This window comes from Carcharodon carcharias, chromosome 34 (genome assembly GCF_017639515.1).
Source record: "Carcharodon carcharias isolate sCarCar2 chromosome 34, sCarCar2.pri, whole genome shotgun sequence".
Taxonomy (NCBI): Eukaryota; Metazoa; Chordata; class Chondrichthyes; order Lamniformes; family Lamnidae; genus Carcharodon; species Carcharodon carcharias.
In genome coordinates this window covers 20,627,155-20,642,369 of record NC_054500.1, presented here as the reverse complement: position 1 = coordinate 20,642,369, position 15,215 = coordinate 20,627,155, and the positions used below count along the sequence as shown (strand labels likewise).

Sequence of the window (15,215 nt, the reverse complement as noted above, 5' to 3'; positions counted from 1 at the left end):
AAAATAAGCATTTAGTCTATTTTTGCTGGTGGTGATCGGACAGGAGGAATGTTGGCCAGGACCCTAAGAGCACTCCCTGCTCTTCTTCAAACAGTGGCTTGGAATTTTTACTATCCCACTGAGCTGGCAGGCAGAGTCTCAATTTTGATGACCATCTGAAAGATAGTACCTCTGACAGTACAGCATTCCCTCAGTACTACACTGGAGTGTCAGCCCAGATAATGAGCTTAAGCCCTGGAGTGGAGCCTGAACGTACAAAATCTTTTGATTTGATGTTGAGAGTGTTACCGCTGGCCGAGAGTCAGCATGAGCAGCAAAGTTAACTTACTTGGCTATTACAAATTGGTAGCCAAACCTTGGGCATCGGGATAAGAAAAGAATGTAAGATGGCAACTAATAAATAACCGGACTGTGAGAATTACAGTAACTAATTTAAATTGGGGAATTGGAGTGTGATTTTATAACTCTCTGGCAAAAGTATAGGAAATGCAACATAGGAACAGACATGGGCCATTCAGCCCCTTCATACTGTTCTGCCATTCAATTAGATCATGACAGATCTGTATCTTAACCCCAGCTATTGCCTTGTTTCTATGTCCCTCAATATCCTTGCCCAACAAAACCTATCAATCTCAGTTTTGACATTTTTAATTGACTCTGTACGTCAACAGGGGGAGAGCCAGATTTCCATTACCCTATGTGTGAAGAAGTGTTTCCTGATGTCACCATTGGCTCTAGTTTTAGGGTTCTGCCCTCTTGTTCTTGACTTCCCCCAAACAGAGGAAATAGTCTCTCTCTCCCCTGTCAAATCCTTTGATCATCTTAAAATACCTCAATTAGATTAGCCCTTGATCTTCTATACTCAAGGAAAAATACGAACCTGGTCTATGCACCCTGTCATCATAGTTTAACGAGAAAAGCACCTTGAATAGCTGAGGCCTTGCTACCCCGTGGTCAGTTCTATCAGCTTGCTTTTGTTCTGTTGAAGGTTGAGATGTTTGGGATAACGGCTGCGGAGACTGGGACCGAGAGCACAGAGCTCCTGGATGAGTTTGTGATGCTGCAGAAGGAAATCTTCTCTGATCTTGGACTCCATTACAAGTGAGAATGAGAGTTGTCTCATCGCCAACACGTTTGAGGGAGCACGATCTGTTCATTTAGTTTCTCTGCTGGGGTTATTACTTTTCCTTTCCGGCTTCCTCTCCTCCCCGGTTGCTTTCCTCACCCTGGAATAGCCCTGCCAATAGGGCTGCGTTCCCTTCCCCTGACCTGCTGCCCCTTGAGTGTCTCTGGGCCCTAGCCCAGAGTCTGTTGGGCTGTAACTTAATGGGTAGTATTCTCGCCTCTGAGTCAAAAACTCTGTGGGCTCAAGTCCCACACCAGAGGGCACAAAAGAAAAGGCTAGGCTGACACTCCCGGTGCAGTACTGAGGGGGCGCTGCACTGTCAGGAGTGTCAGCTTTCAGATAAGACATTGAACTGAGGCCTAGTCTGCCCCTTCAGGTGAACCTAAAAGATCCCATGACCTCTATTTTGAAGAAGAGCAGGGGAGTTCTCCCTGGTGCCCTGGTCAATATTTATATCTCAACCAACATCATTGAAGCCGATTATCTGATTATTATCAAGTTGCTGTTTGTGGGAGCTTGCTGTGCGCAAATTCGCTGCCACATTTCCTACACTTCAGCAAAGTACATCACCAGCTGTAAAGTGCTTCAGCAGTCCAGTTGTTGTGAAAAATGCTATATAAATGCAAGTCTTTTTGTTTTTCTGGGTAGAGCTGGGATTCTTGCTCCCGATGCCATCCAGTGCCTCCCAACCAAAAGAGCATCCACACATGGGTGGCAGATAACAGATAAAGACAGCATTGGACTTATCTGTGATGTCCTGCCAACCTTTGAGTAGCCAGATAGGAAGAAATTATTGAACAAGGTAATGGAAACCTTTATTCCAGTGAGGAGCCAACATCCTCAGAAGAGGAGTGAAGAGCATTAAGATTGTAAAAAAAGGGATAGAAGGAGGCCATTCAACTGCCAATCATTTAGATCATGGCTGATCAGTGCCAAACAAAAATCTAGCAATCTCAGTCTTGACGCCCAACCTTTTGGGAAATAAGTCCTGATTTTGTTTCTATGAAAATGTGCTTCCTGATTTCACTCCTGATTGACCTAGCTCTTATTTGAAGATTGTGTCCCCTTGTTCTGGACTCCCCCACCAGAGGAAATATTCCCTGTATCTACTCTCAATGAATCTCTTTATCACTTGAAACACCTCAGTTCAATCACCCCTCAACCTTCTAAACTCATGGAAATTATTACAAAATGTGCTGAAGAGCCTATCTGATCTCATCCTTATGGAAGATTAACCCCACTGCCATCTGTTTTTACTGGTGTTTTATTTCACAAGTGATGCTAGTGTCCTGGACTTAACCTTTGCTCCCTGGTGATTGTGTTCCCACTGCTGGACATTCTCTGCATAAAGACATACTTCCCTGTTATCCATCCCGAGCTTGACATTTGTCCCTTCTCTGTCTGGCCCTGCTGCTTGTCCTATCTCACCATCATTTAATCTTGTGGGTAGCAGCATAGCTAATAGTTGTGTGTTTTTGGCAGAGTGCTGGATATGCCAACCCAGGAACTCGGGCTGCCGGCTTATCGCAAGTTTGACATTGAAGCATGGATGCCTGGAAGGGGTAGTTATGGAGAGGTAGGTCGATGGATTCACTGCTGAGTGTACTGACTTCACGAATAACTCCAAGACAGATTACCAGCCACATGGACAACTCTGTATAGCATTTAGACTCTTCACTTGCAGTCTGAAGTCTACAATGTGTGAATGTGCTGTGCAGTTGTGTGATGAAGGCTCACCATGTCAGCTCCTCACCTTGTGAATATAGACCTTGTGTGACTCACCCACTGCCAGAAATGCTGGTGGAAGCAGATTCAGTAATAATTTTCTAAAGGGAATTGGATAAATACTTGAAGGGGAGAAATTTGCAGGGAATGCACAATGGGATTGGGACTAATTGGATAGCACTTCCAAAGAGCCAGCACAGGTACGATGGCTGAACGGTCGTCTTCTGTGCTATATCATTCAATGATGGTCATTCCCCCAAACAGCTTCCTAACAGCACCCTGGGTGCACCTATGCCACATGGACTGAAGCGTTTCAAGGAGACAGCTCACCACCATTTTCTCTAGGACAATTAGGGATGGGCAACAAATGCTGGCCTTGCTAGAGGCACTCACACCCCATGGAAGAATAAAAAGAATCATTGGCAGAGGCAGCCCCTCATTCCCCTTCCTGCCCCCACAGTGGCTGCCCAACACTGCCCTCACCCCCAATGTGCCATTTTGTCCTTCAAGATTGACCTGTATCTTCACCCCATCCATCTACCTTGCTTCCATACCATGCAGTTCTTCCTTACCCTCCAAATCATCATAGTTTAGGATGTGCCTCTGTTACATTTAGCAAGGCGAGGGATAACTGTTTTTTCCCCCTGTAAAACACACAGATGGTCAAAGATGGGAGAAGGTCATCTGCCCACATGGATCTTGTCTCCGTTCCCCACCCAAGCTCCCAGCTCCATTTTGATTATAAGAAACAGGAACAGGAGTAGGCCATTCAGTCCCTCGAGCCTGCTCCCCCATTCAATAAGATCGTGGCTGATATGATTGTGGCCTCAACTCCTCTTTTTGTCTGTCCCCTATAACCCTTGACTGTCCTGTCAATCAAAAGTCCATCTAACTCAGCCTTGCACATGTTCAATGGCCCAGCCTCCGCTGCTGTCTGGAAGAGAATTTCACAGGCTAACAACCCTCTGGGGGGAAAATCTTCCTTCTCACCTCCATCTTAAATAGGAGGCCCCTTATCTTTAAACTGTGCTCCTTAGTTCTAGACTCCCTCATGAGCGGAAACATCCTCAGTATCAACTCTGTCAAGACCCCTCAAAATCTTACATGTTTCAATAAGATCACCTCTCATTCTTCTAAACTACAGTCAGTATAAGCTCAACCTGTCCTCAAAAGATAAACCACCTCATCCCAGGAATCAGCCTAGTGAACCTCCTCTGAGCTGCTTCCAAAACAAATATATCCTTCCTTAAGTAAGGAAACCAAACCTGTGCGCATCTGAATCGTTCGCATCGCTGCTGCTTACATTCTGGATTATTATCACCCTTTCAGTTCCTCCTTGTATTGTAAGAGGATAGCAAGAGGATAACTTGAAATTTGCTTTGCAATCCACTTAAGTTGCTTCTGTTCATTGATTGATACAGTATAGGAGACCGTTCAGCCCATTGTGCCAGTGTTAGCTCTTTGTAAGAGCTGTCCAATTAATCCCACTCCCCCTGCTCTTTCCCCACAGCCCTGTGAATATTTTCCCTTCAAGTATTTATCCAGTTTCCTTGTGAAAGCTACTATTGACTCTGCTTCCCAGAGTGTAACAACATGATGTGTAAATCTTGTTCTCCTCATTTTGTTTCTGATTCCGTTATCAGTCACCTTTGAATTTACCAGCCTGATATAATCTTGAGTAATATTCTGCAGTTTTCTTTCATTGTAAAATTTCATATTTTCGATATTGCGATGAGGTTTCTTTCTTGCCTGCCTTCTTTTTGAGAGTTTCCAGCCTTGTTGCAGGATGTAAATTTGATTGAATAAAGACAAACATTCCTGGGATCTCAGCATTACTGGGAATGTCTGCATTTATTGCCCATCCCTAACTGCCCTTGAGAAGGTGGTGATGAGCTGCTGCCTTGAACTGCAGCAGTCCCTGTGGTGTAGGTACACCCACAGTGTTTTTAAGGAGGGAGTTCTAAGTCTCTGGCCCAGCGACAGTGAAGGAACGGCAACATATTCCCAAGTCAGGATGGTGAGTGGCTTGGAGGGGAACTTGCAGGTGGTGGTGTTCCCATCTATCTGCTGCCCTTGTCCTTCTAGATGGTAGAGGTCGTGGGTTTGAAAGAGCCTTGGCAAGCTGCAGCAATGCACCTTGTAGATGTGGTATATTATCTAAGTTTAACAATTCCTGAAGTGTAGACCTTCATTTTCACTCGTGTGTTGTTTTTAGCACTTTTTTGTTATTTCAATATAACACACGGTAGTAATTTTATTTCTCTTTTTGCAAGCTTTCAAGTGCATCCAACTGCACAGACTACCAAAGCAGAAGGTTGAATATCATGTACTATGAGGAAGCTGCTCGTTTAAAGTACGCTCACACTGTAAGTAGGAGTCCTGGCTCCATGTTATACTCATGAATCCTATTAGCATTTGAAACACTTCAATGTGATCAACCTGTGATTTTCTAGACTCCAGTAAAAACCATATATGTTCAGGTAATGGCCAATCCCATGTAAAAGTTGACCCCTGACATTTGGCCACAACATCCAAACTGTTTGTACTTGTCGCCCACTCACTACTGAAGTCAAACTCATCCTGGTGCAAACCTACTCATTGACAGAATCAGAGAATAGCACACCATCGAGACCGGCCATTCAGCTCCTCGTGTCTGTGCGGGTCAACACGTGATGGTCAAAGCTACTCCCTCACTAGTGCACTCTGCCTTCCCACCAACCCTGCCTTCCAATATGGCAGCATGATATCTAGAAGGAACAGCAGATATGCAGCCCAGCTCAAACTTAAAATCGTTGAGATTGCAAAGCAGACAAATAATTGTGCAGGGGGGCTAGAGAATATCAGAGATAAACGTTAGAGATCGGAGGGAGCTCGCTACACAGCTTAGGCAGATACCTTAGAATAAATATGCAAACAGAGGAAAGTCTAGCACGTGGGGGCTGCAGTTGGGAAATGAAGTTACAAAATGCACGAGTGAAAGTCGCCAGAATGGACTCAGTTTCTCCCGGGTTCTGTCCAAATCTCCGCCCTGAAGCAAGCAAGAAAATTAAGCGTTGCAGACCTCAAAGCCAGCCCTGGACGCTGTACCAGGTTTATGAAGGCAAACAATTCTGCACTGTGACAGAAGACAAAGATTTCAGAGCCTCTCCCAGCACAAGCTGGTGACAGGCTTATCGCATTTCAGCGCTTTATAGTCAAACATCGACAAAAGGATGGATACAAATTTGGCCTTTATTTGGAACGTGGATGAGACTCCCATGAATTTTGACATGCCAGCCAGTCAAATGGTGAGCAAAGTTAGAGAGAAAAGAGTGTTGGTGAAGACAACTGACCATGAAGAAACTGAATGAAGTTGTGTAAATTTGGCTTTGGTTTTTGATGAATTTAGTGTTCATAAATTCATATGTCTCCATGGAGATTATTATTTATTTATTTATAAATAAAAATTCAATAACAATTTTTGGCTCCTTTTGGTGGCAAGGTTGATGGAAACAGCCTTTGACCTGGCAACTCTCTGATAGCGAGACAGTGGGAGAGGGTGGATTTCAAACCCTCAAATGTTATTCGTGTAAAAGTCAACCCCCTACTTTTCGGCTAAAAATCTAGTCTTGGAAACTTGACTTTTACACGAGTAGGTAAAATCATCACAAGCTGTTGGAGATGAAGACCCATTTGGTCTCATCCCTTCAGAATACTATCGCTGGAATGAAAGACATTTACATAAAACCTTTCACAACTGCAGGACATCTCAAAGCTTCATGGCCGATGAAGTACTTTTTAAAATGTACTCACTCTTTGTAATATTGGAAGCTAGTTTGTGCACTGCAAGATCCCACAATGTGATGGTGGCTAGATCGTGTTTTTTTAGTGATGTTGGTTGAGGGATAAACATTGGCCAGGACACCAGGGAGAATGTCCCCGCTCTTCTATGAAATAATATTCTGAGATCCTTTACGCCCATCTGACAAAAGACTTGCATTTCTAAAACACCTTTCACAACCACAGGACATCCCAAAGCACTTCACAGCCAATGGAGTACTTTTGATGTGTAGTTACTGTTGTAACATTAGACTTTGGGAGGGTGAGCGAGACAAGGCACTCTGTGTTAAAATTCCTGGAAAAGTAGAACCTCAAGTAGGAAATAACAATAGCAACCTGCATTTATATAGTGCCTTTAATGTAGGGAATCGCATTGTGAGCAACCGTGGCTTCAGCACAATGAGGGATGTAGGGAGGAGGGGCAGAACGCGTCAGGTAATCCATCTGGCACATGAGAAGGAAGGTAAATTCAGGAGGAACACTGACCATGGTAGCATTGAGGAAAGATGGTAGGAGAGGCAGGAAAGATCGGGACCAAGTAAGAAGTTAAAATTAAGAGATTATTAGCCCTGTTAGATGCCAACCTTATCTTGTTTCCTGTGCAGGTGCGAGGGAGCTCCTGCCTGGCTCATTTTGTGAATTGGGATAAAAGAGCGTATTTTTTGTCCGACTGTTTTGTCTAAGCACCATGTTCTTAAGAAAGGAAACCATGTACTTATCTAATTCTCCTTCTGCTTACACACAGGTTAATGGGACTGCGTGTGCTGTGCCTCGCACTCTGATTGCTATCTTGGAATGTAACCAGTTAAAGGTAAATCCCATGATTCTCAGTCCCTCCATTTCAAAGTGATGCTCAGGAAGGGAGACAATTGATTAAGTTCATGAACCAACTGATGAATTTGATTCACATTCCTGAGAAACCATAGGATCCTACAGCACAGGAGGAGGCCAATCAGCCCATCATAGCTGTACCAGCTCTTTGAAAGAGCTACCCATTTACTCCTACTTCCCCAATGCATTCCACATAGCTCTGCAATTTTTTTAACTCCCTTTTAAAGTATTCATCCAATTCCCTCCTCCGAGAGACTCCAACCTTCGTCCCTTGATGTTCAATGACATTCCCATTACTGAATCCCCCACAATCAACATCCTGGGAGTTACCATTGACCAGAAACTGAACTGGACCAGCCATATAAATACTTTGGCTACAAGAGCAGGTCAGAGGCTGGGAATCCTGCGGTGAGTAACTCACCTCCTGACTCCCCAAAGCCTGTCCTCCATCTACAAGGCACGAGTCAGGAGAGTGATGGAATACTCTCCACTTGCCTGGATGAGTGCAGCTCCAACAACACTCGAGAAGCTTGACAACATCCAGGACAAAGCAGCCCACTTGAATGGCACCCCATCTACAAACACTCACTCCCTCCACCAACGATGCACAGTAGCAGCAGTGTGTGTACCATCTACAAGATGCACTGCAGGAATTCACCAAGACTCCTCAGACAGTACCTTCCAAACCCACGACCACTACCATCTAGAAGGACAAGGGCAGCAGATAGATGGGAACACCACCACCTGGAAGTTTTCCTCCAAGTCACCCACCATCCTGACTTGGAAATATATCGGCCGTTCCTTCACTGTCACTGGGTCAAAATCCTGGGACTCCCTCCCTAACAGCACTGTGGGTGTACCTACACCACACGGACTGCAGCGGTTCAAGAAGGCAGCTCATCCTCATAATCTCAGGGGAACTGGGGATGGACAATAAAACAACAAATGATGGCCTAGCCAGCAAAGCCCACATCCCATGAACAAATAAAAAAAAATTCAAGAAAATTCCAGCAGATTGTTTTCAACTTATTTGCCTGTGTGGAACACAGCCTCATATTCCCCAAGTTCATTTTATTCCCTTGTTTTTATTTTCCTTTTAGCACCCCCCCCCCCCCCACAGAAATTCTGAATCCAGGTGCCGCAAAGTGAGTTGCACCCAGCTATTCGACTGTGGTATGCCTCACGATCAAATAAGGGCTTTGCTGCTGCTGCTGCTGCTGATTGTATCTGTGGCAGCATTTTCATTCAGCAGATTTAATTCAGGCCAGAAACCTGATTGGTAGGTGTTTGGGGGTGGGGAGAGGATGATGGAGTGTAAAGCGTTTTTTGTTTTTAGCTTTTGCTTTAATTCTAAAGTTGCTGTTAAATGGTTACGCCCTTTGCTTTCAGGATGGCAGCGTGCGAGTTCCAACAGTCCTCCAGCCATACCTCGGCAGAGAAGTGATCAGCCAGCCTACGCACAGCCCTTTACTGTATATCGGACCTAACCAGTACCAGAGGAACCTCAACAAGACAGAGTGAGGGACAACTGCTTTCCAGCAACCAAGCAACTCTGGGGTATCCAAGTTGGCATTTGTTGAGACAATTGGCGTAGGGACTTGACCAAGGACAGTCACCTCACAATTTAACCCTTTAGTGTGTCTTGTTTTAAGCTGCTCAGGTTGGAAACCACATCCTGTGGAGACATGGTCCGTTCCTCCTTCTCCACATTTTTTCCCCCACTCTCACTGAAGGCGCTGACACATGCTCGGAGGAGACTTCAATCTGGGTCACTCAGCTCCTCTTGTGCCTGGCACAACGATGAGCCTGAGCCAGGACAGTTTGGGAAGGTGGGCAGGGGGAAGAGGTAGGGAGGAGAGAACATCACGCGGGAGCCCGATCATTCCTTGAATAACTCACAGATATAAACTTTCCAGGAGGGATCATTGGATAAGCGGTCAGGAACTGGGAGCCTTTTCTTCTGTGCTGCAAGGGGGGGAGTTGAGTTAGTTGAAGCTTTCACTATCTCTGCTGCGCTTTTCATCCTCTTGGCCTCCAAGAATGACCAGGTTGTTGGTCAAACACCTGGCACCTAGCCAAAAAGTTTCACCATCGGTAGATTAAGCAGGAAAGTGTTTGCTTAAGCATGACCACCAGATTACAGAGGAATGCGATGATGTCCTGTGGCATGCCAGTGATTGGCTGATCCTGCACATCTCGTGTTCTAATGAATGACTGGAGTGACGGTGGCAAGACCATCCATAGTGACCACGAGACGATGCCTTCTCTGGACCACCTCCTTCGTGACAGTATTCCCGGAATAGCATTCAGCAGAAAAATCCAGGAGTTCATGAAGGATCAGCCACACTTGTTCCGTTGGGATGGCGAGCAGCTTGGTGAAGATTCTGCCGGCGATGGTGTTCCTGTGCTGTTGTCCATCTTGGCTGGACTCAGAGTTACTGGGCGCGTTTCTCTATTGACAGTTCTTTCTGAGTTTGAAACCTAGCGATTCACTGGCCAAAACACACGACTTTGAATATTCTTTAAGATTGTGGTTGCCCAACTTTTTATTCAACTCTAGGTTCCTCGAAAACCCATCACCGGGCACATCAGATCACCTTTTGTTGTCTTGCCTACCATTGCTTCCCCAGAGCTAACAGGTGCCACACACCCATGCAGACCCCTAAATTTACTAGCACTGCATTGCAAGATAGTAGGATTCTTCATGCCAAGCTAACTGGGCGTGCACACCCCACTGCAACTCGTATTCCTTCCCTCGTCCCCCTTTCCCCTAAAGGCTATGACTTCAAGCTCGGCAGACCTCCTTACTGTACAGCTGCCATTGGGAACTCACAGGTAGCTTATCTTGATGGGCAACTAAGAACAGATGGTAGAATTTTAATTTTACCACAGTCAATCATATTTAAAGATTTCTCAGTGGAGATTACTGCTTAAGACGTAAAACGGAATGGTGTATGAATCATTGATGGCAGAATTATTTGCAAAAGGAAAATAAAAACAAAATTAAAACACATTAATATTAATTTGCAATCCATTTTAACAGTATCTAGTAATTAAATTGAAGTTGTCTAGGCAATGACTTGGGCCTTTTGCTGATTTGTTGTATGTTGCAGCCATTGCTCTCAGCAGCCCTGTTTGTCGCTGTTATTTTCACATCTTTTCTCAGTCTCTGGTTTTATTTCTGAAGATGCTACTTATAAGGGCAGTACAACATCTCACCAACTCTTATTTAAGCTTCTAGTTGTCCCAGTCCTCCTAGAACACTAAGGTGGCCTTCTGAGTCAGAAGGTTGAGAGCTCCAGGCCCACTTCAGAGACTTGAGCAGATAATTCCCAGGTTTACATTGCCAGTGTAGTACTAAAGGAGTGCTGCACTGTCAGAGGTGCTATTTTCCAGATGAGACGTTAAACCAAAGCCCTGCCTGCCCGAGGTGGATATTTTGTAGAAAAGCAGGTTCACCCTGGGAGTGGGGGGTGGGGGGTGGGGTGGAGGGGTTGGGGGGTGGGATGGGGGTGGGGGGTGTGGGGGGCGGGGGGGGGTGGGATGGGGGTGGGGGGGGTGGGATGGAGGGGTTGGGGGGGTGGGAGGGATGGGGGTGGGGTGGGGGGGGGGGTGGGTGGTGTGGAGGGTGGTGGGTGGGTGGGGGAGTGGGGGGTGGGGAGGGTGTGTGTGACCTGGCCAATATTTGGTTGGTTGTCCCTCAATTCCAGGGTGATGTCTACTCAAGGCCGTGAGTTTCTGCCTTGGGTCTTCATGTGACTGAACAGGTCAATTCTTGACCAGATTTTTGAGCACGTGGGCGAGGACACCCCATGAGGCAGAATATTTGCTTCCTTTTCTTTCCTTCTCTGCTGCCACTCTGCCTCCTCATTAAGGCATTTGGACATGAAGTGTGATGCAACTTTAATGGGTAAGTTGTCGCCATTTTGAACAATTGGTAGCAATGCTCCTCCAAATCATTAATGTCAATGCTGCTGTACCTCAAGGAGAGCTTCAGAATTTCTTTGTAGGGTTTTCTTTGCCCTGAAACATTGGCTATTTGAGAGTTAAGAAAACAGGACCTGGTGGGGGGAGATGCTTTTTGGCCATTTGGGCACAACGAGAGGCGGCTGCCAAGGATTGGGAAGTGCTCAACATATTCCAGATTCTGTCCTTCAACATATATGGGAGGTGGAATATTTGATTGATCAGATATGGGTCAGTATGAGTTTTGTTTCAACAACTTTCAAGGACAGGCTGAGTCTTCTGCAGAATTGAAGAGATTGAGATTGTCTTACAAATCTAGGGCAGAGTGGGCAATAGCACTGATGTCATCCGCAAACTGTAGATCATGTGTCTATTGTGGTCAGTTTAGTTTTGGCACAGAGACGACTGAGGTTAGAGTTTTCCATTTAGGCAGTGTTTCATATTGACACCAGAGGGCAGTTGAGTCATTGTAAGGTAAATTGTAAATAGTATGGGGGCTATCACACACAGCCTTGTTTGACCCTGGTCCAGATTTTGAAGGTGTCTGTTTCAGATCTCCCACTCAAGACAGTTGCAACCATATCATCATGAAGTAGTTGCACGACTGTGACTTTATTTCTCCTTCAATCGACATCACAAAAACAGGATTATGTAGCTCAAGTCTCTGAAGTGGAACTTGAACCCACAACCGTCTGCTTTGAAGGTGAACTGTGATCAGAGATGGCACTTTACTACTGCCCTGGTCTGATTAATTAAGGCAGCACAGACCAAAGCCTGTGGGCCTACTGGGCTTTATGACAAAGTACCACACCACAAAGTCAATTCAGGCACAGCAATGAGAATATCGAACCAGACTTAGAGGTGATTTCTGTCATGGAACAGTGTTTGTTGTGACAGTTTTGAGTGGCACCCAATCACTCATCCAATGGTCAAGGTTCCATTAAAACGAGGTCCATAACGCCAGTATAAGTGCTATGGCTTGCCACAACAACCGATCTGAGTTGAGTTTTGTTGGCGGAGAGGCCTTTGCTTGAAAAGACGTTATCACTACTTTGAGATGTCAATCAAAACCCAAAAATAGAATTTATTGTGATGCCAGATTTGTTCTTCCAGATCGTTGATCTTCATGTAGGATTCTGCAATTTAGAATGAAAGAAAATATAACCCCTCTATTCAAGAAGGGAGGGAGACAGAAAACAGGAAGCTATGGGCCAGTTAGCTTGATGCCTGTCGTGGGGAAGGTGTTAGAATCAATCATTAAGGAGGTTATAGCTGGGCACTTAGAGAAATTAAAGGTAATTGGGAAGAGTCAGCATGGTTTCGTGAAAGGGAAATTGTGTTTAACCAATTTATTGGAGTTCTTTGAAGGAGTAAAGTGTGCTGTGGATAAAGGGGAACCTGTTGACGTGATTGGCTTTCCAGAAGGCATTTGATAAAGTGCCACATCAAAGGTTATTGCAGAAAATAAAAGCTCATGGTGTAGGGGATAACATATTAGCCTGGATAGAAGATGGGCTGGCTGGCAGAAAACAGTATGCATAAATGGGTCTTTTTCTGATTGGCAGGATGTGACCAGTGGAGTCCCACAGGGGCCTCAACTTTTTACAATTTATATCAATGACTTAGATGAGGGGAGCGAAGGCACGGTAACTAAATTTGCAGACGATACAAAGATAGGTAGGAAAGTATGTTGTGAAGAGAACATGAGGTTGCAGACAGATATAGATAGGTTGATTGAGTGGGCAAAAATCTGGCAGATGGAGTCTAATGTAGGAAAATGTGAAGTTGTTCACTTTGGCAGGCGGAATAAAAAAGCACTCAAACAGTTGCAGAGTTCCAAGGTGCATGAGTCACAAAAAGTTAGTATTCAGGTGCAGCAAGTAATTAAGAAGGCTAATGGAATGCTATCCTTTGTTACGAGAGGGATTGAACATAAAAGTGAGGATGTTATGCTTCAGTTATACAGGGCATTGGTGAGATTGTATCTCGAATACTGTGTGCAGCTTTGGTCTCCTTATTTATGGAAGGATGTAAATGCATTGGAGGCAGTTTAGAGGAGGTTTACTAGATTGATAGTTAGAATGAGTGGGTTGTCTTATGAGGAAAGGTTAGACAAACTGGGCTTGTTTCCACTGGAGTTTAGAAGGGTGAGGGGTGACTTGATTGAAATATACAAGATCCTGAACGATGTTGACAAGATGGACGTGGAAAGGATGTTTCCTCTTGTGGGTGAGTCCAGAAGTAGGGGGCACTGTTTTAAAATTAAGGGTCGCCCTTTTAGAATAGAGATGAAGAGAATATTTTTCCCTTGGGGTTGTGCGACTTTAGAACTCTCTGTCTCCGAAGGTGGTGGAGATGGGGGGGGTCATTGAATATTTTTAAGGAAGAGGTAGATAAATTCTTGTTAGGCAAGGGAATCAGAGGCTATTGGGGTTGATGGGAATGTGGAATTCAAAACACAAAAGGATCAGCCATGATCTGATTGAATGGCAGAGCAGGCTCGAGGGGCCAAATGGCCTACTCCTGCTCCTATTTCATATGTGTGTATGTAAGAGCATTACACATAGGAGCAGGAGTAGGCTGCTCAGCCCTTCCATTTGCTGTCAGAATGTATTGGGTGACCTTTTTCATGCAACAAAACTGGCTTGGTTCACCTATTTTTGCTCCTTATCTTGTGAAAGCATGGATTCTTGTCGATGTGAAGCTTTTATAGATACCAGCAATACCAGCTTGCACTTACATAACCACTTTAAGTAGGCACTTCTCTGGAGCATTATCAAACAAAATTCAACCATGAATTCACTCCCTAATCCCTTCCGCCTCTCAACCTCTCTTTCTCTTTGAGACGCTCCTTAAAACCCACCCCTTTGACCAAGCTTTTGGTCATTTCCCCCAATATCTCCTTACGTGGCTCAGTGCCTAATTCCCAGTCCTGTGAAGCACCTTGGAATGTTTTACGATGCTAGAGGCACTATATGAACGTGCATTGTTGTTGTATTAGGGTAGGTGACCCAAATCCTGGTCAAGGTGCTGGTTTTTCGAAGGGGAGTTCGAGAGCTTGGGGCCCGAACAGCTGGGGCAAAGACGCTGCAGTGGAAACCAACTTAGCCTTTGGGGATTCCTATATTCAGCTTGTCAGTCCAAATTACAGCATCAAGAAGCCATTGATAATTGAGAAGCAAAAAACTCAATTTCAATTAAATCAAAAATATGGCTCCAATTTGAGTGGGTTTCAGCAGCAGTGCTTGTTGAACAGCTGAAAAGAGTGATCAACTCTGGTGGTCTGGTGTTGTGCTCGTTGGCATGTGGGATACCTACTGGTGAATTCACTCAGCGTTTCCAGATCAGATACATGGCAGGTTAGCCACAGGGTAGAGGCCTTTATACCGTTTGGCATCCTCCTATCTGCGAGAGGTGAAGGGAATGCAGCCTCTGAATTTGGTGAGGTCAGAAGAAACCATTTGCTGCACTCCTCTCCCACCTCTTGCTGGCTGAGCAAGCTGATGGTGGAAAGGCAAAGTCTGCCACAAGGGTCACGCGTGAAGTTATCCCTTGCCCGTGCTGCGGGGTGATCTCCGCTGACACCCTGTTTGCAGGGCTGGTGTCTGCTTTGGAGTTTCTGAAACCATGTGTCATTGTGGTGGTGAGCTCCTTAGAGGGGGAGATGGTGGCAGAGTGGTCATGTCACTGCCCTAGTAATCCAGTAGGCCCAGGCTAGTTCTCTGGAGACATGGGTTCAAATCCCACC

General features: G+C 45.2%; 1 protein-coding gene across 2 annotated transcripts in view; it reads left to right on the top strand.

Annotated features, from left to right (window-relative positions):
- Positions 1–10,514, top strand: part of sars2 (seryl-tRNA synthetase 2, mitochondrial) — a 43,228-nt gene extending 32,714 nt beyond the window's left edge. For both annotated transcript variants that reach the window (XM_041179520.1, XM_041179521.1), the window contains exons 12-16: positions 989–1,101; positions 2,609–2,702; positions 5,125–5,217; positions 7,416–7,481; positions 8,891–10,514. In XM_041179520.1, coding sequence (XP_041035454.1) covers positions 989–1,101; positions 2,609–2,702; positions 5,125–5,217; positions 7,416–7,481; positions 8,891–9,022 — 498 coding nt within the window. In that variant the 3' untranslated portion in view covers positions 9,023–10,514. The remainder of the gene's footprint in view (positions 1–988; positions 1,102–2,608; positions 2,703–5,124; positions 5,218–7,415; positions 7,482–8,890) is intronic.
- Positions 10,515–15,215: the final 4,701 nt, after the last annotated feature.